Source organism: Carcharhinus amblyrhynchos, chromosome 11 (assembly GCF_965287045.1).
Source record: "Carcharhinus amblyrhynchos chromosome 11, sCarAmb.v2.hapA, whole genome shotgun sequence".
NCBI lineage: Eukaryota > Metazoa > Chordata > Chondrichthyes > Carcharhiniformes > Carcharhinidae > Carcharhinus > Carcharhinus amblyrhynchos.
Window position 1 is genome coordinate 58,788,548 of NC_137334.1, and position 22,632 is coordinate 58,811,179.

The following is a 22,632-nucleotide window of genomic DNA, read 5'->3' on the forward strand; positions in this document are numbered from 1 at the left end:
CATTAATTTTGAATGCAATGTTCTGTGCTTTTAATGATCTCCTGGGATTGCTTTGTGGAGCTTTCTTTCACACTGAGTATCCTAGTTTTTGTTTTGCTTTCAGAAGTTGCTTGTAGTCAAGAGAAAGAGTAGTGTTTTATTTTCCCCTCTCTCCAGAGTCGGGGTTTTTACTGTTCAAGTGATGCAGTGTTGGAAGCTGCCAGAGACTGGGTTTACCTCTGAAGTTTTGCTGTTTGGAGGATATTTCCTTCTCTGGAGCTGGTTTGTAATTGGTAAAAGTTATGCTAATTCTTTTTGTTACATTTTAACTATGTTCTTAAATTAACTTTGCTTGATAAAATCTTCCACGTGGGTCACTTGAATCATACCTGGAGTGAAGCATCTGATGCTCATCAGTGCAAAATCAAATTGATTATTGTTGCATGTATCAGTATACAGTGAAAAGTATTGGTTCTTATGCACTAAACAGACAAAACATACTGTGCATAGAGAAGGAAACACGAGAGTACAGGATGAGGTGTTACAGTCATAGGTAAGGTGTAGAGAAAGATCAACATAATACAAGGCAAGTCAATTCAAGAGTCTGACAGCAGTAGGGAAGAAGCTGTTCTCGAGTCAGTTGGTACGCGACCTCAGACTTTTGTATATTTTTCCCAAAGGAAGAAAGTGGGAGAATGTCTGGGATGTGTGGGATCCTGAATTATGCTGGCAGTGGGAAATGTAGGCAGAGTCAATGGATGGGAGGCTGGTTGCATGATCGATTGGGCTACATTCACAACCTTTTATAATTCCTTGCAGAACAAGGAGTCATACCACCAGAAAGAATGCTTTCTATGGTGCACCTGTAAAAGTTGGTGAGAGTCGTAGCTGACATGCCAAATTTCCTTAGACTTCTGAGAAAGTAGAGGCGTTGGTGGGTTTTCTTAACTATAGTGTCAGCAGGGGGGACCAAGACAGGTTGGTGGTGATCTGGACACAAAAACTTGAAGCTCTCAACCCTTTCTACTTTGTCCCCATTGACGTCAACAGGGGCATGTTCTCCACTACGCTTCCTGAAGTCGATGACAATCTCCTTCATTTTGTTGACATTGAGGGAGAGATTATTGTTGCCGCATCAGTTCACCAGATTCTCTATCTCATTCCTGTACTCTTGTCTCGTCATTGTTTGAGGTTCAACTCACTAAGGTGGTGTCACCAGCAAACTTGAAAATCGAATTGGAGGGGAATGTGGAGACACAGTCATTAGGTATATAAGGAGTATAGTAAGGGACTGAGAACACAGCCTTGTGGGGCATCGGTGTTGAGGATGATTGTGGAGGAGATGTTGTTATTTATCCTTACTGATTGTAGTCTGAGTTTGGAAGTTCAGGATCCAGTCAGAGGGAGGTGCCAAGACCCAGGCCATGAGTTTGGAGATGAGATTTGTGGGAATAATGGTGTTGAAGGCTGAGTTGTAGTCAATAAATAGGAGTCTGACCTTGTTATCAAGGTGTTCCAGGGTAGAGAGTGTAGGTCTAGGGAAATGGCATCTGCTGTGGACCTGTGCGGTGTAGGCAAACTGTAGCAGATCCAGGTAGTCCAGGAGGCTAGAATTGATTCGTACCATGACTAACTTTGAAGAACTTCATAATAATGTATGTCAGGGCCACCAGTCGATAGTCATTAAGGCAAGCTGCTTGGTTTTTCTTAGGTACCCAGGATGATGGTCATCTTCTTGAAGCAGATAGGGACCTCAGATTGTTGTAAAGGTTGAAGATGCCTGTGAATATCCCCACCAAATGTAAAACTTAGGGTCCAGGCTAACTTTATAAAACACTTTGAAGTTCTGGCCTGGGTCTTAACATCATCCAGACTGAAATAGCCTTGGTATCTTGTTCTTTTCTATTTTGATGTAAGCGTCACTGGCAAAGCCAGTGTTTATTGCCCATCCCAAATTGCCTTGAGTTGATGGTTTGCTGGGACATTTCGGGGGGCAGTTAAAAGTCAGGCTCACAGCGATGTGAGCCTGGGGGTCACACATAGGCCAGACAGGGCACGAATGACAGATTTTCTTCCTTAAAAAGGAAATGAGTGAACCAAATGGGTTTTTATAACTGATAGTTATACAACTGATAAATTTCGTGGTCACCATTCGACTAGCTTCCAATTCCAGATTAACTAATTGGAATTCAAATTCCACCAGCTGCCACGGTGAAATTTGAACCCATATCTCCAGAGCATAAGTGGGTCTCTGGACTACTAATCCATCATTCAGACTTCTTTCCTATCAATCCGAGGGGACATTTTACTCACACCCCCTGAATGTCACTGGCTTTGGTTTACCTGCTTTCCAACAACACATTCATATTTTTGTTACATTCTGCTTTGATTGCTTCAATGTCCTTCTGAACTTTATGTAATTTACAGCTCCTACACCTCTATCTTGCCTATTATAATGAATTTAAAACATTCATGTACATTGGTGGTAGTCTCCTTGTTTATCAAGTACATCCAAGCTCTGAGTGACTTCATGATCTTCTGTGGATCTTCTCAAAACTGAAGAATCTGATGTGAAATTGGCTGATTGGATTATCATTGTTCGTACTTGGAGAGTTTCTGCAGTCACACCACCTCTAGCCTTTCTCTGGGCATATTGGATTTTGAGAGTTTGGTATAGGTGCTCCACTAAACATGTTGAATCAAATTTCAGTGCTTGCTACCATGGGGGCCAGCTGCTGCAGTGTTTTCCATACAGAAGTTCATAAGGCTCTTCTTTAGGGTATCCTTGTATCATTTGTACTGACTACCTTGGTGTTGTTTATCTTGGTAGAAGATCTGCTTGGGTGTTCTGTGGTCATCCACAAATAAGACATGGTTTATTTAACAAAGTCATTTTTTCTGGAGAGTGATCTCCATGCTATTGAGCTTAGCACAATGAAGGAACTCATTCCTTGTGATTTTGTCCTGCAGTAGAATTCTCAAAATGGATCTCGGGTGTCTTTGGTGGTACACCTACCTGCAGACTCAGGATTCTGCGCCATACAGAATCAACCTTGTACAGAAACCCATCCTGGGTCTTTCCCCTTGATCTCCTCTAAGTCCTACATCTCTAATTATGCTGTTCAATTTCTGGGTAGGCGTTCCTGGTTCCCATGACTCTATCAAAAACAGTTGCAGAGCTTTCCACTGAGGTCAATTTTCAAACTTCCTCCTAATCTTCAAATTTCTCAATCTTCAAACTTCTCATCTGAATCTATTCCATCAGCAATGCATTTAATCATTTCTATACAAATCAGTTTGTAAATACAAGTTGTATTATATGCTTATTACAGATTAGATCTTAATACCAGTACATTGATGGTGGACAATGTGCTTGTTTAACTGGCCCAAAATCTAGTACTGAGGAACTCCCAGTGCCCAAATATGCTGTGAACACATTGTAATCAGGGTGTGGGTTATTTGGCACCACCAGTTCCCAGCCAGGTATTCTCCATGTAGTGTTTGTTAAAGGTGTAGCAGATAATAAAATAACTACGCTGCAGTTCAAGATGTTTACAGAGAACGCACCCATTTAAACCAATTACCTGGACCTAGTAAGGTGAACCTGAAAGGCTTTGGGACAAATAGATTCTGTATTACAGTACTGAATAAAGCAATGAAATAAGTACCTTCAGAAGTCAGGCATTCTGGAACAATATAAGGAGACTATCAAAATACAGTGTTCACAATCCAGAACAAGAAGTTCTTAAATATCCAGTCTCCAAACCTAGTTTGTGACCGAGACAAGGGACAGAAACTGAAGACTTCTCACTATGGAGAAGGGGCAAACGTCATACATTCTTGAATAATACAGAACACAAAATGTTATTTTCTGTGACTCTTACTCACTCAAAAACATTAAAATCATGCTGGAGTACAGATGATAAATGATTTTTCATGTGTTTAAAGACAATATTTTGATTGCAAACCTCAACAGATGAAACCCATCACCTTTTCAGCAGATATCTGCACATATATACATTTCCTATCGGAGTAGGTGATGCTGCAAAAGGAGACTTTTTCCTTCTCAGAGCCCAGGGGATCCTTGGTCACTCTCATCACACCTACCACCAATTAGCCTGAAAAAACCAGCTCGCCACACTTGGATCAAATCTGGGATTTCCCTGGTCCACTGGCCTCAGTTTAGATTGTTAAGTCAGTCAGTGGGTATCAGTTCTGTCATTATTTTTTAAATTGTATTCTTGGAAATAATGTGCAATATAGAGAAATGATACTCAGTGATCCTGTGAGTAAGGAAAGATGTTGGCATTGGGAAATGTGACTGTACTGTTGGAAAGATTATCATGCACTTTGTAACTCATCAGTACAACTCCATTACTAACAAAGTTTAGTTGATTTTTTTTAAACCGTGGACTTGAATGTCTACAGAAGGGCTGCAACAGTCTTAATTCCAGTAAGTCAATTGCTGAAACTAGCACAAAGTAGGAAAATAACAAATTTCAAAATGAGTACATTACTTTTAACCAAGGAAATTGGATCAGCTTCCATTTATTTATAATCTTTCAGAATTCCAATACTTGCCGCTCAAAAATAATTCACTAACAAACTAGACAGAAGTTGATCTCTCTCGTTCAACATTGAGAATGTAGATTGAAAGAAAATTTAGAGTTGAGGGTAAAGAACTTAAGGTTCAAATTGTATATTATATATGCTGTTAGTGTACAGAAATTGAAACATTGAATATTGTAGGTCTTAGGAAATTGTGAATTCTTAAATACAGTGCTAAATCAGAAAATATATTCAAAATCTGAAAGTGGACATATCCAACTATATGAGCCCAAATAATATTGACAGCATTTTTACTTCAACATAAATATTGCACACTTTTTGCAAAGACAAGCATTAATTATATATTAGCAACTTAAGCCATACTTAAACTTCAGAATTCTGTTCCCTCATCCCATAGCTTTCCATTGATTGAGTAAAGCACTGAATATGATGAGTTGAGTGAATTGCTTCAATGAGTGATATTAGATACATTATTTCCAATTATTTCATTTTACTCTCACTTGAACGACCAATTTCTTCACAAAAAATTAACTAACTGATATTTCTGGATCAAACTAACCTTTAAAACATTAAAGGCAGAAGATCTATGTCAAATTTAATCCATTGCATAACACTTCATATGACATCCGTCCTTGTAACAGTTTAATAACAGAACAAGCTAGTTTCTATCTACAGAAAGCTTTCACCAAATATTTTATATATATATATATTTCTAAAATTTTTATTACACAATCAAGTACCTATTGATTTGGCTTTGAGTTTGCAGTAAAGTGCAAGCCAAGGGGCCCCATAAATGCTTCTACTTGGTGCAGAAGGGAAGAATTCACTGCAGAGCTTTTGTTGGGAGACACAGGGCTGGATTTTACAGCAGGCTTCACGAACCCAATATTAGCTGGCAGCAAGCTGAGGGCACAATCTTCCTGAAGGTGGCCTCCTTATTGGCTGTTTCTGCCCTATTAAAAGGTAGCAGGCAGCCCAATCAGAGGGCAGCAACTCTGATGCCTCAAGACACCACCAGAAGTGGGCACTGTTGAGTTAGGTCAAAGATTGAGAAGACACCTCAACACTGAGGTTCCCTCAGGGAGTCATGAATTTAAATTAAAAATTGAGTGTGGCAAAGCCCCTCAGAGTTGAGGGAGAATCCAGCCATGTGAAGCAGATGGGCTGTGGGATTGGGCCAATCCTGCCCGTCTCCCCCCTCTTTGGGGCATGGAAGCTTTGCCTCTCATTGTCCTCTGCACTGGCACAAGAAAGCCATCACCATCATGATGGAGGCCTCCAGATATGCCGAGGTCTCTACCACTGCAAAACGCTGGCGTGTCCAGTAGATCAACACTTAGTGTTTTAATTATCTCAGCTGGCTGCGTGCCTCCAAGATGCAGGTAGCCAATTTAGGTCCAGGCCCTGGGTTACCCATAGAAAAGTGGCTTGGCAGTGAGAATGCATGGTGAACTGTCCAAAGATGGCTTTCCCTATTCTGCCAACCCACGTCCCTCCACTCCCACAACTCCTTCCTGTCCAAGTCTTGCCGCAACAGGGCTGGAAAAATCCAGTCCATGGTTTTGCGAACACCAGAGACCTGAAATTACAACATGGAAATACAACACTGCTGAACGTTCACCAGGAAACCCAAAAATATTGGTTGGTTTGTTGTTGAACAATTGGAAGGCATTTCACTAAATTATAAAAACTAGAAAGGCTGAAGACAGTAATTGGAATTAAAAAAGTATGACAAAATATTTTCAATTGCAATTAAAATATTTTTAGTCCTATTACAAAAGTGTATTTTTTACTATTAATGTATCCTTCTATGTACAGCATAAAATTTTAATGCAAAACTGTGAATTTTATACTGAAATTATAATAAAAGGTGTGAAGCTGGGATTGGTTTGATTACAAGTGCACATAATTTCCACATACCACACATATAGTATTTGTATTTTCAGGTTCACAATTAACAGTTGAGTTATCACGTCAAGTCTATTTTGAGACAGAACCTCTCGTATTCCAGTGAATTACAATGCATAGTGCAAGAAGATACTGAAAGACTATGTGCTTTAACAGTTTTATCATTATTGGACAATTTTTCAGTTCTATTGGAATTAATTTCAAAAATATAGTCAACTTAGTTTGAGTCAATTGTTAATGCATGTAGTTACACTGTGGAAACGGTGTCCACCTTTTTAAGTTTGGCAGCTCCTTCTCCTGAACGAATGGCATCCAGTACAGCTTGATGAATTTCTCCTGGGTCACTCATTTGGGAAATTAAAGTAGGTTTTGATTCTCTTGAAGGAGATGGCAACTTTGATTGTACCTGCTGTGCCTGTGTTCCTGCCAGGTTGTAGTGATCCTTTTCTGTTTCTCTTTCAGGAGATAAAGTCTGTAAAAGATTACAGGACCATTGAAATTCAGAATGCATCAACTTACTGTGACAAATATGACAAATTCTGCAAACGTAGAGACAAAAAAAAACAGATTTTAATCCTTGCTTGCACCCCCATCTTCTGCAATAAGTACATTAAAGTCAGATTAAGCATATTGTGTTATCCTGAATATGGATCCTTGACCAGACCCTCAAGCTTTTGGTAGAATTGGGTTAGGGACAACACACTGTTTATTTAAAGCAGACAAAGTTTGAGATTCAATACACTTGCTTAGTGAATAAAATCAACAGAACACAGACAGGATTTCTAAACTCACAGGCCCTCCCTCCCCCTCCCCCCCCATACCACACCCCATAATTCCTCTATCTGGGGCTCTTTAGGAACCTCTCCCTGTCCTCTCTCCTTTTGGAACCTCTCTTGATCCCTCTCCGTCTTCTACCTGGGACAATTATTTTCATTGGCACACCACCACTGGTCATTTTCATTCCATTTCCCTTATTGCACAGGCACGCCAGGCCTATTCTCGACTCAAATGGAGATGCAGATCAGTTCACATGCGGCCCGCTCCCAATCTGCGCATGCGCGGAAATCCTGGGTCTGTCAGGATTTGGAGTTCCCAACCTCTGCTCTCAATGTCAGGTAATGCTACGCAAAGTAATCACCATCAATGGCTCTTCCACTGTTTGATGATAATGTCTACTCAGGTTCGCGAGTTTCTTCAGGTGACTGAACCGCAGATCTTTGGGGAAGGATGTCCCATCAGATAGTAGGATCCAGAGTGCAGAATTTGTTTCTTTACTTTCCTTCTCTGCCATTACTCTGCCTTATCATTAAGAGGTGGTTAATAAATGACTGATAGTAAACTCCTCTCAGTCACTAACGTCAATGCTGCTGTAATTCAGGGAGAAATTCAAAGTGCCTTTGAAGCATTTTCTTTGTCTTCCCTGGAACACTGGCCATTTAGAGTTGGGGAAAACAGGACTTGGTTTTCAGCATCCGGACACAGTGTCCAGTCCATCAAAATTGATTTTGCAGTGCTGTCCGAATGTCACTGGAGCCGACTTCAAGGACACTAGTGTTTGCTTGATGGTCCTCCCAGCAGGAGATATGGCAGAGCCATTGCAGATGGAGATTCTCTAACTGCTCTTGTGTTGCTGGTAAATGGCCTGCACCGCACTGCAATACGAGTGTGGTCACAACAACTGCTCTACATACTAGGATGTGTGTTAACTTGCTGAGGTCTTTGATGTCAAACCTTTAAATGCAACCATCATGGCCCTTACTTGAAATTTCATCATTTAAGATCATAACTAATGAAAAGTACATTCAATAACTTTATATCACTAAGTAAAATTGTGTGATTAGCTTGCCAGCCAAAAGCCAGAATCATTGCCAAAGAGGAATGGCTACAAACGGATGTTTTAAACACATTCTGAAAGTCCTACCATTCTCCAACCCTCGAAGTTTCTTGATCAGTTGTGATGGGAAAGCTTTTAGAGTGAATAATTGGGAACAAAATTAACAATGTAGATTCATTAGGGAAAGTTAGCATGGATTTTCTAAAGGCAAATTACGTTTAACTAACTTGATTGAAAGTCTACTGAGGTCTGTAACAGCGTCGTTACGTTTTTTGACATACGTGAAATGACCGAGAACTGAGTATGCAGGATGCAATTTCAAAGTTTTCACATGACATAACATTAGTGTTTCAAAATGTGAGAATAGTGAAACTCTTCAACAGTACATCAAGAGGACATCCAAAAGACGTGCTGATTTTGAACACTGGCCATGCTAAATTCCCCCTCTGTGTACCCGAACAAGTAAAAAGTCTGACAACACCAGGTTTTAGTCCAACCTATCAAATAAATAGGTTGGACTAAAACCTGGTGTTGTCAGACTTTTTACTGTGTTTACGCCAGTCCAACGCCGGCATACCCACATCATACCCGAACAAGTGCCAGAGCATGGTGACTAGGGGGTTTTCACAGTAAAGTGCATGGCAGTGTTAATGCAAGCCTACTTGTGACACTAATAAATGAACTTTAAACTTAAAACAGGTTAATGGAATGTGCAGGCATGTACTAAATTAAGTGTAATGCAGAGAAGTGTGAAGAGATATATTTTGGTAAAAAGAATGAGAAGACGCAAAATAAATTATGCAATTCTAAGGGTGTTACTGAAAGAAAGACCTGGGGATGTGTGTGCATAAGCCATTGAAGCCAGCAGAACAGGTGAGAAAATGTTTCTCAAGGTACACAGGACTTTATGGTTTGCAGGACTGGGCTTTATGAACAGTGTACAAAAGCAAGGAAGTTATGGTGAACATTTATAAAAAAAAACTTTGCTTTAGCTTCATTGTAACAGTGTGTCCAATTCTAAACAGTGCACCTTAAAAAGGATTGAAGATTTTACAGAAAGTGCAGAAAAGACTTTTAAGAGTGGATGCTGAGACAGAGAATTTCGCTTTCATGAATCAATTGGAGAAGCTTGGGCTATTGTTTATATAGTGGAGATTTCACAAGAGGTGGTCAAAATGAGTGGCATGGTGGCACTGCTCCTCACAGCTCCAGGGACCTGCATTCAATTCCCAGTTTGGGTCACTGTCTGTGTGGAGTTTGTACATTTTCTCAGTGCCTACACGAGTTTCCTCTGGGTGCCCCGGTTTCCTCCCACAATCCAAAGATGTGCAGGTTAGGTGCACTGGTTATGCTAAATTGTTCCTTAGTGTCCCAAGATAGAGGGATTAGTGAGGTAAGTGTGTGGGGTTACGGGGACAGAGCCGAGGTGGGATTGTTATCAGTGCAGACTCAATGGGCTGAATGGCCTCTTCTACACTACAGGGTTTCTAAAAGTCACGAGGAGACTATAGAGTAGATAGAGAAAAAGAAGTTCCGTTTGGCCGAAGGATCAAGACCAGAGGGCATCAATTTAAGGTGCTTGGCAAAAGAAGCAATGGCAACAAGAGGAAAATTATTTTTACATGGCAAGTGATGGATCTAGAATTAATTGCTTCATAGTGTGATGGAGGTAGATATAATTAGGACTTCCAAAAGGTGAACTTGCAAGCAGCTGAAATGAAAGTAAAAAGAAAGGCCTAGTGACAAATGAAGTCCACAGGAGTGAGATTTGACAAGTTGCTCTTGCAGAGAGTCACCATGGATACATGGGGCTCAATGCCCTTTTTCTATGCTATAATCATTCTATCATTAAACACCAATTAGGAGCTGGAGTAGACCACTTGGCATCAGGAGTCTTCTCCAACATTTAAAAAGCTCATGGTGGATCTGATTGTAACCTCAACTCCACAGTCCCACCTGTCCCTGTTCTGTTCATTGGTCACATTCAATACTACCATTAGGATTAGTACAAATTATGGCCTTGACATCATTTGGTACGTCTTTAAGAAAAAAAGCAAATGTGTGTCTTTTTATTTAAGAAATAGCTGCAGCATCAATTGGATTTAATAAATGCTACAATTAATTTTTTTTTATTTTTTTTGCTTTGTTAAAGTTTGAATATGCAGCAGTTGGAACCTGATAAAATGATTGCATTGCAAAAGAACACTCTGACCTGTTAAGAGACATAGGGCTGGATTCTCTGATCTCGCTGCAGTGAACAGAGATTTTCTGTTCTTGCTGGCATAATGGCTGGAGAATTGCAGCCATGGTATTTAGGATACGAAAGTTGGAAACAATTATAGGCACAATTTTCTATACCATTCTTTCTGAACGTTCACCATAGTAGTAGTGGTTAGCACTGCTGCCTCACAGCTCCAGGGACCTGGATTCAATTCTTGCCTTGAATGACTGTGTGGAGTTTGCACAGTATCTGTGTGGGTTTCCTCCGGGTGGTCCAGTTTCCTCCCAGACTCCAAAGATGAGAGGTTAAGTGGATTGGCCATGTTAAATTGCCCCTCAAGTGTCCCAAGATGTGTAGGTTAGATGGATTAGCCACGGGAAATGGGTGCAGTTACAGGGATGGGGAGAGGAGGGGGCCTGGATAAGATACTCTTGTCAGAGTGTGAGTGCAGACTCGATGGGCCAAATGACCTGGTCTGCCCTGTTGGAATTTTATGATTCCACGTGATTCCACTTAGTAGGATGGTGTCTTTTCAGTAACATGGTACAGATAACTCAAGAGCCTTCACTCCGGAACTTAAGAGTCTACGAGCAAGTCCAATTGAGCTTCTGGACCCGTTAGTATTACTAATCTTACAGATCTAGACTTCTGAAGAAGTAGTTGTCCCCGGATAGTAGCACTGCATTATGCAAACTTTAGACCAGCAAGTACATCCTGAACTTGTAAACTCGGAATTTTTGACATCTGGAATTTCTTGGCATTGAATAACAGTCCTGATTTCATTCAGGTCTACATCATCCCTGCCAGAGTATCTTTCCCCTTTTATCAGGAATGCTGACTTAGTTAATTGTCAAGGTCTTGCTACAATTATATATTATTTTAGCTGTTCAGAACAGAGTTACAAAACAAAGTAAACATAAAGATTCTAAGTGGAAGCAAGCCAAAATTATTTGCCTGCTACTTGGAAGCATCTAACTTCAGTGGTTCTTGCATCAAGATACAATCTGCTCCATTTGGGACCTAGCACATGGTATTTCTTGCAGGACAGTGAGAGATCTCATCACCATTGTAATAATTTAAAAACTCCGCTGTGGACTGAAGATAGTTGTTAGGGAACTAAAGAACGCCATTTTTCACTTTTAGATTCCTGACATCTAATTCCTCTGCACATTGTCAGAGAGGTACACATCTTTAGAGGAAATTCATTTATTTTGAAGCCACGGGGGCTTCCTGAGCTAAAAGATGCAAAATCTAAATTGCAGGTGTAATTTAGGGAAAGTCTGTTCATTTCATCATTCACCTAACAGCCCAAGCACATGCATGTACACTTTTGACACAGCTAATGTGGATATTTATGGCAGGTGCTTGTAGAGGTTCACTGTTACTATCTCAATTCCAGGACTTCACTTGTCACCAAAACCAACAACACTCTGAGGAGTAAATGACCAATAAATCATTCAAAGCGCTAATGAGCAAAAATCCAAAATGTCAATGACAAGTGGAAGATAACTGATTAAAGGGTAGGTTTATAGATCTGACACAAACAGCTATCCTTTAAAGATTTTTTTGGCTTATATTTTATTTCAGTTTATTGTTTACATACTACAACTATAAATTAAGTTAATTGAGGGGCAATCAAGAGCTTACTTAGCTCTATCCAGCATACTTATGCCTCTGTTTAGGATTATTCTTGTCTGACCTCAGCGTGCCAAAGTCAGTTTTCTCCCAAAGACTCTTATTCAAATGAACATGGAGCCAAGAGGAGCATTCCCTCTCCTTGATCTTTTCATCTCCTTCAATGACTGGAGAGTTACCTGCAGGGCTGCAGTTGGCACTCACTGTTACTGGGGTTATTTCCTGTGGTTCTAACATCAACCTTTTGCATGCACTCTACCTGGATCATGCTTGGATTCAGGCTCAAATCAAGTTTCTAAGTCAGAACGGTTTGCAGCATTACACTTTAGAAACAATAAGTCATATTTGTAGAGCAGGGGGACATTCAAGACTCAAGACAGAGCTAAGGAGAAGCTACTTCTCAGAGGATTGTGAACCTATGGAATTCATTGCCCCAGAATGCAGTGAATGCAGAATCAATGGATTGGAGAAAGAGATAGATAAATATTTGATCAAAAGTGGGATAAAGGGCTATGGGGAAAAGGCAGGGAAGTGGAGTTAGGATGAGATGGAGATCAGCCATGATCATATCGAATGGCAGAACGGGCTCGAGGGGCTGAATTGCCTACTCCTGTGTTCTTATATAAAAGCCAGTTTGGGTTCCAGTATTAGCACCTTCCAATGTAATCAACTCAACGTTTTCCTCAAGATGCTGTATACACCAATTCGGCCTTATGTCCTAATGAATAATGTAATAGATTGTGCTTAACTTCACGGAATATTCCTATTATTGTAGTGCATATGATTTAAAATGAGCACTATTACAGGAGATCGCTTGTTTAAAATCATATAGCACAAAGATATTTGCACAGATTTCTAAAAAAAAGCTTCATATTTGACTCAAAATTCTCCAAATAATCTGGCTGTAAACTTAATTGTATTACTGATTAGGCGCATATTGGAGTTTAAGAGGCACATAGCAATTGGTAAGAGAGGAAGAAAGTACACTTAAAACTACAACAGATTTGTTGCAAGTCAAACATTGGTAAATAATTTCCCATTGTTGTAATATTCTTACCTGTTTTATTATGTTGTGATTGGACTCATTGAGAATAGGAGGCGGCAGATGCAATTCTCTGTCAACATGCTTAGTGGGAGAAGATGGGGTTGATGAATCCATTACAGCAATCTTAGGTTTAAAGGAACAGGCTGCACTTGTTTGGGTTTTCTTGACAGCTGAGGATACCGCAAGAGCAAAAGGTGATGGTGAGGTAGAGGTATGTGTTTTCGTAGCAGCTACAGTAGTTCCGAGAGATTTTGTGTCACCTAATTTTACACGGAAGGATGGCTTGTTTGGTACTTTGGGAGGTTTTGAAGGTCGAGATGCAGATCTCTCACCAGATTTGGACAATTCCTTTTGGGTGCCCCCTTCAGAAACAGCTGCAAATTCTGGTGGCGGTGGAATGATAACATCCAGGCCATCTACGTTTGTCGGACTAACTGCCTGACGCTGGACTCCATTTTCTTCCTTTATTAATGATGTGTTTTCTCGATCCAAGCTGGATTGAGAAGGTAAACTCGAACTTCGGGCAAGTGCTGAGGTAACATATTTCCCTGAGTTCCTTTTTTGCAGCTGGAGGAAGACAGATCCAGACTTCATCTTTCTCTCTGAAGTACTCTGTGTTCTATTAACCATTAGGTTGGGTTGCACAGCTTGACTGTCAGCAACCAATGTGGAATCTGCTGTTTCTGAGTGACGGGTTGTCGAATTAATCTCCTTTGCACTTGTATCAAAGTGAGCCCTATTGTGAAAAGCAGCCAGTTCTCTTATAACGCTTGATAAAGGTTCTTCTGATGTCTCAGGTTGCTTTGTTGGCACTTTTGACATGTCAGACTCTGGCACAAAAGTGTAAGAGGATGTTTCTTCATCTGCTTTTTTAGCTTGTGGCATGAATCCATATGTGACAAATGTTTCATTTTCTAAAGACTTTGAAGGGACAATTTTATAGGTAGTCATTCCGATCTTTGGTATATAGTCTCTTGTGATTTCATTCGAAGGCTTAGGCTTAGGCTCAGTTTCACTCTTGTATAGCATTGGAATCTTGGTTGGACTGTCTGGACTTCTAGTTGTATCTTTGTTTGACAATGATCCACATGAATCAGTGGATGCCGATGGTTCTGTAGATGGTTGATTCACAACAGGCATTGTATCTTGCTTACCAGCAAGCCCCGATTTGTTTGAGTCAGTGGACTTAGTTGCGGCAGACACATAATTCTGTTGCTCAGGAGACACTGGCAGAGTGAAATTATTGACTTGCGGACGTTGTACATTTTCAGGAGTATCTTTTAAAGTTGTATCATATGAAGGGCTAATGGTGCCATCAACTGTTTTGGTACACGGAGCATTCCGAAAATCCAGTGTTTTATCAACTTCTTTAGAACTGATTTCTTCAACATTGATCTCCATTTTGTCCAAAGATTTATTTTGGTCTTCAGCATTAGGTGATGGAGAACTGGCAAACTGTTTTGGCACAGGACTGGTTCTTGTATTTTTAGAAATGCTCGCCGCTTCTGAAGTCTGAGTCAACTTTTCTGCTATTCCTTTATCTGGCGGTAACATGGAGGTTGTTCCATCAGAATCCCTCTGATGCACCTCGCTATTTTTGTTTTCAGAAATTGGTGGGTCTCCAACTAAAATAAGATGCAAGCAAAGGATATGATCAGTTTACTCATATGAGGAAAATCACCATCAATAATACGTGAAAGTTCCACAAGCATTTTTAATCTATAATACAGATACAAAACAGCGAAAGCACTGTAGCCCAATACCTATTTGGCTGAACATTCTGTCATTCACTAATCTCCCATGGCATTTCTAATGGTGAGCATCATATTTCAGGATTCTGTGGTCATTATTCTACGCCAGGGCCTAGAAGCAGGAGATGTTTAAAAACGCCTTTTAAGTTTAAGCTTGCTTTAAAGGATACCAGTCACAGGACATCAGGGCCCCCAGGTGTACTTCTTATGACTGGGCATCTGAAATTAATGTCCTGAGGGTTAAAAAAAAAAAGAGATAACTTGCAATTCAAGTGACCAGTGGCACTCCCTGATGGCAAGGCAATCCTAGTAACTTAAACTCAGTTGAGCCACTGACCTGGTAACTCAATGGATTTCCCAGAGAAGGCAACATGTAGTCAGTCTTGACCAACTGCTGACTCTGAAGGCATAGTTTGCCTGTCCCACCTGCCATGAGAATCGTAGCAGGTGGAGGCAGACCACACAAAGATCTGTTGACCTCAGGTGGTAATTTCCGGTGTAGGAGTGAGTGTGGCCAGAAAATCCTGCTCTGAATTATTATTTAAAAAGAAAAAAGACACACACAGCAAAAAGCAGTTAAACATCAAGATGTCATATGAAGGTTGAGGAGACAGGAGATTGTAGGACAGAATATTCTGTCTTGGGCTAGAAGTCAGGGGTCAGAGAGATTATTCTGTTTAAATTAAGTAAGATGACCCCCAGAGAAAGAAAAGCACCTTATGTTCTTTTCTGTATCATGTACACAAATACTTAGTTGCACTCATGGAACTATATGATTTTGATCCATCTCTCCTGGTGATTCACTGACGTACATGTGATTAAGATAAAGATGCAGATCAAACTGCAGGACATTTCTACATCTTGCTGCTTTACAAATAAATATTAGACAATGAGATTCACTATTCTAAATATAGTGGGAAGATGATTCTGTGGAGCATAAACAGCAGCACAGACCTTGAGGCTGAATGGCCTGTTTAGAATTGTTACGCTTCAGGAGGCCATTACACCAGTTCTCTACTATTTAATGTCTTTCATCTGCCTTTACCCCATAACCCTTCACATTGTTTGATTCTAATACCCTCTTGAACATCTCAATGGAACCTGCCTCAGGCAGTGCATTCCAGACCAGAGTCACTCACTGCGTAATAAAAACATTTTATTACATTGCATTTGTTCCTTTTGCAAATCACTTTCTCAATACTTATACGAGCAGGAACAGTTTTTTTTTCAATCTACTCTGTCCAGCCCCCTCATGGATTTGAATACCTCTATCAAATCTCCCCTTAGTCTTTTCTCCAAAGAGAACAATCCCAATTTCTCCAATCAATTTTCAGAACTGAAGTTTCCCATCGCTGGAACCATATTTGTAAACTCTTCTGTGCTTTCCCCAATGTGTTCACATCCTTCCTAAAAATTGTGGCACCCAGAAACCGTGCACTGTACTCCAACTGAGGTCTGTCAAGAGTCCTGTACAAGTTCAGCAGAGCCTCCTTTCTCCTGTACTTGATACCACTTAAAATATATAGCACCCTAGGCTTTATTAATAACTGTTCACTCCACCTATTCTGCTAAATTTAATGACTTATGTACTCATACCCCCCCACATCCCTCTGCCCCTGTATCCTTCATCCCCATTGGAATTGTACCCCTTATTTTGTATCGTCTCCCACATTCTTCCTACCAAAATGAATCACCCAACACTTCTCTGCATGAACTTCATCCGCCACTTATCTGCCCTCTCCAACAACTTGTCTATGTTCTTTTCAAGTTCTACACTGTCCTCCTAATAGTGCTACCAATTCTGTATCATACACAAACTTTGAAACTTTCCCTTGCATATCAAGATCTAGAACACTAATATACATCAGGAAAAGCAAGGGTCCCAATACTGTTGTCTATGTTACAAACGCTCAAACTGGTCACAGGAAGAATTGATGCCAATAACAGATTCTTATTCATCACAGATTTAAAAAGACTGGGGATCTTCCCAGGTACACTGACTTATCAGCACTGGGCATAGCTCTGGAACTTGAGTGCTGGAAATGAAGCCCTCACTCAGGCAGATCATGGATGGAGGATTTGGGGACAATTCTAAGCAGGATGACTGGGTCTGGGAAATATTTGAGGATTCAAGATATATTACAAAGGGATTCTAGGAATACTTGTGAAAGGTCTTGAGATCTAGTGAGTTAGGTGAATTGAGGAGAATGTACTTGGGTTCAATAGCATTGCATCAATTTGGTTTTCATGGAGCACTGAAGAATGAGGGGAGATCTCATTGAGACGTATAAGATGATGAATGGGATGGATAGGATAGAGGTGGAAAGACTCTTCCCGCTCAAAAAAGACAGTAGGACTAGGGGGCACAGCCTCAAGATAAAGGGGGGGCAGTTCAGAACGGAGTTGAGGAGGAACTTCTTCACTCAAAGGGTGGTGAATCTCTGGAATTCTCTGCCCGTTGAAGTGGTGGAGGCTGCCTCGCTAAATATTTTTAAGAAGCGGGTTGATGGGTTTTTGATAAGAGAGGGGATTAAGGGTTATGGGGAGAGGGCGGGAAAGTGGAACTGAGCCACGACAGATCAGCCATGATCTTATTGAATGGCGGGGCAGGCTCGAAGGGCCAGATGGCCTACTCCTGCTCCTATTTCTTATGTTCTTATGTTCTTATCTTGCCATATTAATGCATCATTCCCCAGTATTGCATCTGCCTCCTTCCAGAACGTCTGGAAGTTTAGCTTCACAATTTGCAGAGATACTTTATACAGAATGTCCTTTTACCAGTTTGTAGCTCTCACCCTCTATTCTGTATTCAAAGTTTCACATAGCATAGAAGTAAACCTTTTTTGAAGGCTTTATGTAGTAGTTTCTCCATATAATTGCAATACAACTTTACAATTCTATGAGTCAAGCAATCACAAGGCATATTTGTTATTTTCTATTGTAATTTAAAAGGAGATTTGCACCATCAGATGGACAGACATTCACAGACAATTGCTTGAAATTTGGTTTCAGCAAAACAAAAGGATAATGTTAAAATACTACTGGCTACATATCAGTAAGGATATTGATCATTTTAAGTTGGTTTAAAATAATTTAAACTATTTTAAACCAAAAACGATACTATTATTCTCAAAGCACTGTTTTATCAAATCTGAGTATTTTATTGCTGATCCCCAATAGACCAGAGAAACTGAGAAGCATGCAATGTTACTTCAGAAGGCAATTAATTACATTGTAAGTGTTGTAGAGTCACAATATAGTCCTTTCCTAATGAACATAAATGAACAGGCAATTTGACACCTTCATAGTCATTTTTATTGATATGAGTTTTCATCTGAGGATTTTATAAACATTGAAATGAAATTCTCAAACTGTTAATCTGGGACTTGAATTCAGATTCTCTGGATCATTAGTCCCAGCCTCTGGATTACTCATTTGGTAAAATTAACACTATACTACAGTATCCACAGAAATGCCATTTTCAGGAGAGAGGCTGTAACATACAGTAAAATATTTCTCCCCTCAGTAAGGGATGCCAAAGCTGGGAAATGGAATACTTGTACAACATAGCAGAGTTGAACTTCTTTTGCTTTTTACATAATTATGTGCTTAACTTTAGCTAACAAGAGCGCCTCCGATTTCAGCGAAGTATTTTCTTATCCGATTTCAACATTAATTGTCATAGCTTTTCCAAGAAAGAGTTGAACTAAATTAATGGACAGAATTTTATGCTCCCCCAAAGGAGACACAGAGGTGTGGGGGAGTGTAAAGTTGAATCGATGGGATTCACCTTGCCAAACACCATATGCAACTGCCTGCTTGGGCAGGTAGGAAACGCCTATTAGGTGACTACTTAAATGGCCTCATCGTGTCCAGCCTCAGTATTCAGGCTGGGGAGCAGGTGTGGGGATGGTGAGAAACTGACATTTCCACATTTCCCTATCTTGGGCATTTAATTATACATTCTGAAGGCCCCCCTCAAGAGTTGGGGCACCCTCTCCCCAGAATGTCAGAGCTCTGGGAACCCACCTGATGCTGTAATCGATACTTCCCAACTATCCTGGGCATCCTCCACTATACTGGCCCCGGGACTTACCTTCTCGAAGGTCCTGGAATTTAACCCCAGGCAGTGCCACAGTGCTGCGAGTGGCAGTGTTAAACAGCTGTTGACCAATCTAATTGGCCAACAACTCCCAGGGCCAGACTTCACTCCAAGGGTGGATGAAATCAACACTCAATTAAGTGCTGATTGCTCGCCATCCCCAAAATCCTACCCAATGAGTCCCATTAATTTGGGCTAAATTCAAAGCACAGCAGATTTATGTACACCCTCCAGACACTGTCTGGCCTGTAAGTGACCCTAATCCAGACAATATGATTGGCTCTTAATTCCCTACAGCGTGGTCTAGCAAGATAGGACAGCAAGTGCAAAATGCCAGTGTCACCTACGTAGAGGCAGGCATTTGATACTAATAATGCACATACATATGTACCTAAACAAGAAAATTGAGGATAATCCTGTTTAAATCGGGATTACTTCAAATGCTAATCTAATTCTAAAGGTTTAGTATTCCAGGTAGATTTATATCTTTGTTGTTTATAGACGGCACTCACCAGATGTGTTTGTCACTGACAGATCCTTACCTATATTTGGCGTCATTGAATTTTCATCCTTTTCCATCACAATTTGGTTGTAGACACCTTCAGCTGTACTTACTCTGTTGAAGTACAAGTTAAAAAACAAAGTGGATGGACGTGGCATTAAAGCAGACGAGTGTCTGTCTGTGCAGTGTGTTTGCAAATGTTCAACAACAAAAAATTGAAGGTGGGTGTTATAGAGAGAACATTTATAGTGCCCAGTACTTCAAAACTGATTTTGTACAAAAGGTTTAAAATCTTTTCAAACTTAAAAATTTAAATTAAAGCATAACTATTCACTCCATGCAAAATGATAAATGTAGAGAAAATGTAAATTGGCTTCAAATTTTCAACAGATGGAAACCCTAGTATAAGAATAAGCACCAGATACACGCAAGGGATTTCACAAAAGCAATTAATGGAATCCACATGTGGAATGTGCTGAAATATCCGTGATATCTCTGATAGAAGTCTACAAGATTGAGGGGCACGAACAGATTGGATTGTCAGAAGCTTTTTCCCCCAGGGTGGAAGAGTCAATTACTAAGGGGCAAAGGTTTAAAGGTACGACGGGCAAGGTTTAAAGGAGATGTATGAGGCAAGTTTTTTACTTTTTAAACAGAGGATGGTTGGTACCTGGAACACGCTGCCAGGGAAGGTAGTGGAAGCAGATATGATAGTGACGTTTTTAAGGGGCGTCTAGACAAATACTTGAATAGGATCGGAATAGAGGGGTATGGTCCCCAAAAGGTACGGGTTTTTAGTACAGAAGGAGTCAACATAGTCACTGCAGGCTTGGAAGGCCAAAGGTGCTGTTTGTGCTGTAATTTTCTTTGTTCTTTGATAACACTGTGCCTTTAAGAATTTTTTTTTTGGTATGTGCCTTGTGGGGAATGTTTTAAACTTCATCTGAATGCAGAAGCATAAATCGATCCTGGATATTGCGGTGTCTGTTTTAATCTGAGCTAATGCAGTTTTTTTTTGGTGTATTTCCCTAGGATTTAGTTAGGTTGATTGACAAGAGACAGCCATGTGACTGGATGCAGCTAAGCTTACAGAAACAAGCAGGCAGTTTCTGCTTGGGTTTGTAAGGAGCAGGAAGTCTCCTTTTCTCTCTCTCACTTAAGCCTGATGTTTAGCACCTGCTGGAAAACAGGTAGCTCTCTCCAGAGATGTTCTGGTGGTTTGAGGCTAGTAGCTCATACCAGCACTCAATCCTGTTGTTTGCCAGCTTATTTTTTTGAAGGGGAGTTTATGTCTATGAGGAATATTGCTTAAAATGGAACCAACAGGAAGAGGTTAGCTATTAAGAATTGTATCTTGTCCTGTTTATGTATTTCAATTGTTAAAAATTAAGCTAATTAATTTGTTGCATTTCAACTATATTGTTAAAGTAAGATTTGTTTTGATAAAACCTTCCTAGTCTATCTACAGAATCACACCTGGAGTGAAACATCTTATTCTTACATTAATGTGAAAAAGATAAAAATATCTGGGGGTCTAGTCAGGCTCTATAACATACTTTGGGGTTTCATATCTGGTCCCTAACAATCAACAAGTGTTAACACCAACAAAAGAAAAATCAAAAATCTATAGACAGGAGAAATTTGACAAAACATAAATTAATTTTGCAGAGGGAGACAGGCCATTCAGCAATAATGTGATTTAGTATTGCTGAAAACCCAGTTACACCCCACTCAAACAGGTATAGTTTAAAAGGTTATTTAATCTAAAAAAAAATGCAAGGTTCAGTTCAGTGATTTCCAACTGATATTCATCAGTGAGGACTTCAACATTGCATCCTGCAGAAGAATGGCGAATCACTAACAACTTCTGGATTTAACTATATACATGCTGGACCTTCAAGCTGCTGTCAATTTCATGGTCAACAATAGTGAATGCTAATAGGTTTGTTAAGGCAAAGCCTGAGTTGAGCTATCTGATGAATATTCCTTAGTAAATGGCAACAGGCTTCAAGCAGTCAATATTTTATATCATTAGAAGACTCTCTTGCCTTATTCTTACTGTGGAATTTTTACCTTCTAGATGACTGGAACAAAATGTTATAATGCATTTTACCTCATTTCTATACAACTGTTCATAATCAAAAGGGATAGCAAGCAACAGTTTGAGCTCCATTTAGTCCAAAAGTAATTTAATACTTAAGGATTAGACTATTTTGGGAACCGTTTAAACAATGTTTGTCATTTAAAGTGCACAAAAAGTCACCAATAATATCAATAACCAGTACGTACTTGTTCTCAGTTTTGGTTTCTGTCACAGTATAGGAATTGTGCATATCTGAGTCACCAGATTTTGAAGTCTGTGCGTTTTCAGAATTGGATGGAACATCTGTGGAAACCTGTGTGCACAGTGCCTCTTCTCCTTTTCGAACAATAGCTCCTTCTGCATCAATATCTAGGGCTCTTATCTCTTCTGTTTCGACAATCTCCTCAAGGCTGCGTTCAGATCCAATGCCAGCTGCACCCACAGGAAAACAAGAGTCAAGTGTGTGCATTAATGAACAGGTGACAGTACTTCATCAATTTACAAAGCTGTTTATCAAATCAAAAAGTTCAACAACTGAACACACACCTTTCAGATCTGTATTTTAATGGGATTAAATCACAAAACAAACCTCTTAAAAATCCACAGCAAGGCAATAAGCTTTCCAAATCATTTATTTATCAGATAATAAACCTGCTCAAATTCAAACACACATTTTCCTTTGCTGTGTGGTCCATAATATTCAATTTCAAAATGCATTGAAAAATGTCAGTGTCTGCCGATGACAACATTCATTGTAACTAAACAATAACACTGTTATAATGTACTGCTACCCATCTTCCATCTCATCTTTCTGACCTAACATTAATAGCAGCTTACTTTATATTTGACTCATACCTGACTGTAAAAATGATCTCCTGGTAAAATCTCACTACTTTTGAAAGGAAAAGCAAAATACTGCCGATGCTGGAAATCTGAAATCAAAAGTGCTGGTAAAACTCAGCAGGTCTGGCAACATTTGTGGAGAGGGGAACAGTTAACATTG

At 39.9% G+C, this 22,632-nt stretch overlaps 1 protein-coding gene across 1 annotated transcript in view; it reads right to left on the reverse strand.

Moving 5' to 3' along the window:
* Window positions 1-4,394: 4,394 nt before the first annotated feature.
* Window positions 4,395-22,632, reverse strand: part of cobll1b (cordon-bleu WH2 repeat protein-like 1b) — a 172,945-nt gene continuing 154,707 nt past the window's right edge. The window contains exons 11-14 of the mRNA XM_080199172.1: window positions 21,836-22,061; window positions 19,587-19,660; window positions 13,204-14,816; window positions 4,395-6,928 (exon numbers count right to left, since the gene is read on the reverse strand). Of these exons, the coding sequence (XP_080055298.1) occupies window positions 6,704-6,928; window positions 13,204-14,816; window positions 19,587-19,660; window positions 21,836-22,061 (2,138 nt within the window). The 3' untranslated portion in view covers window positions 4,395-6,703. The remainder of the gene's footprint in view (window positions 6,929-13,203; window positions 14,817-19,586; window positions 19,661-21,835; window positions 22,062-22,632) is intronic.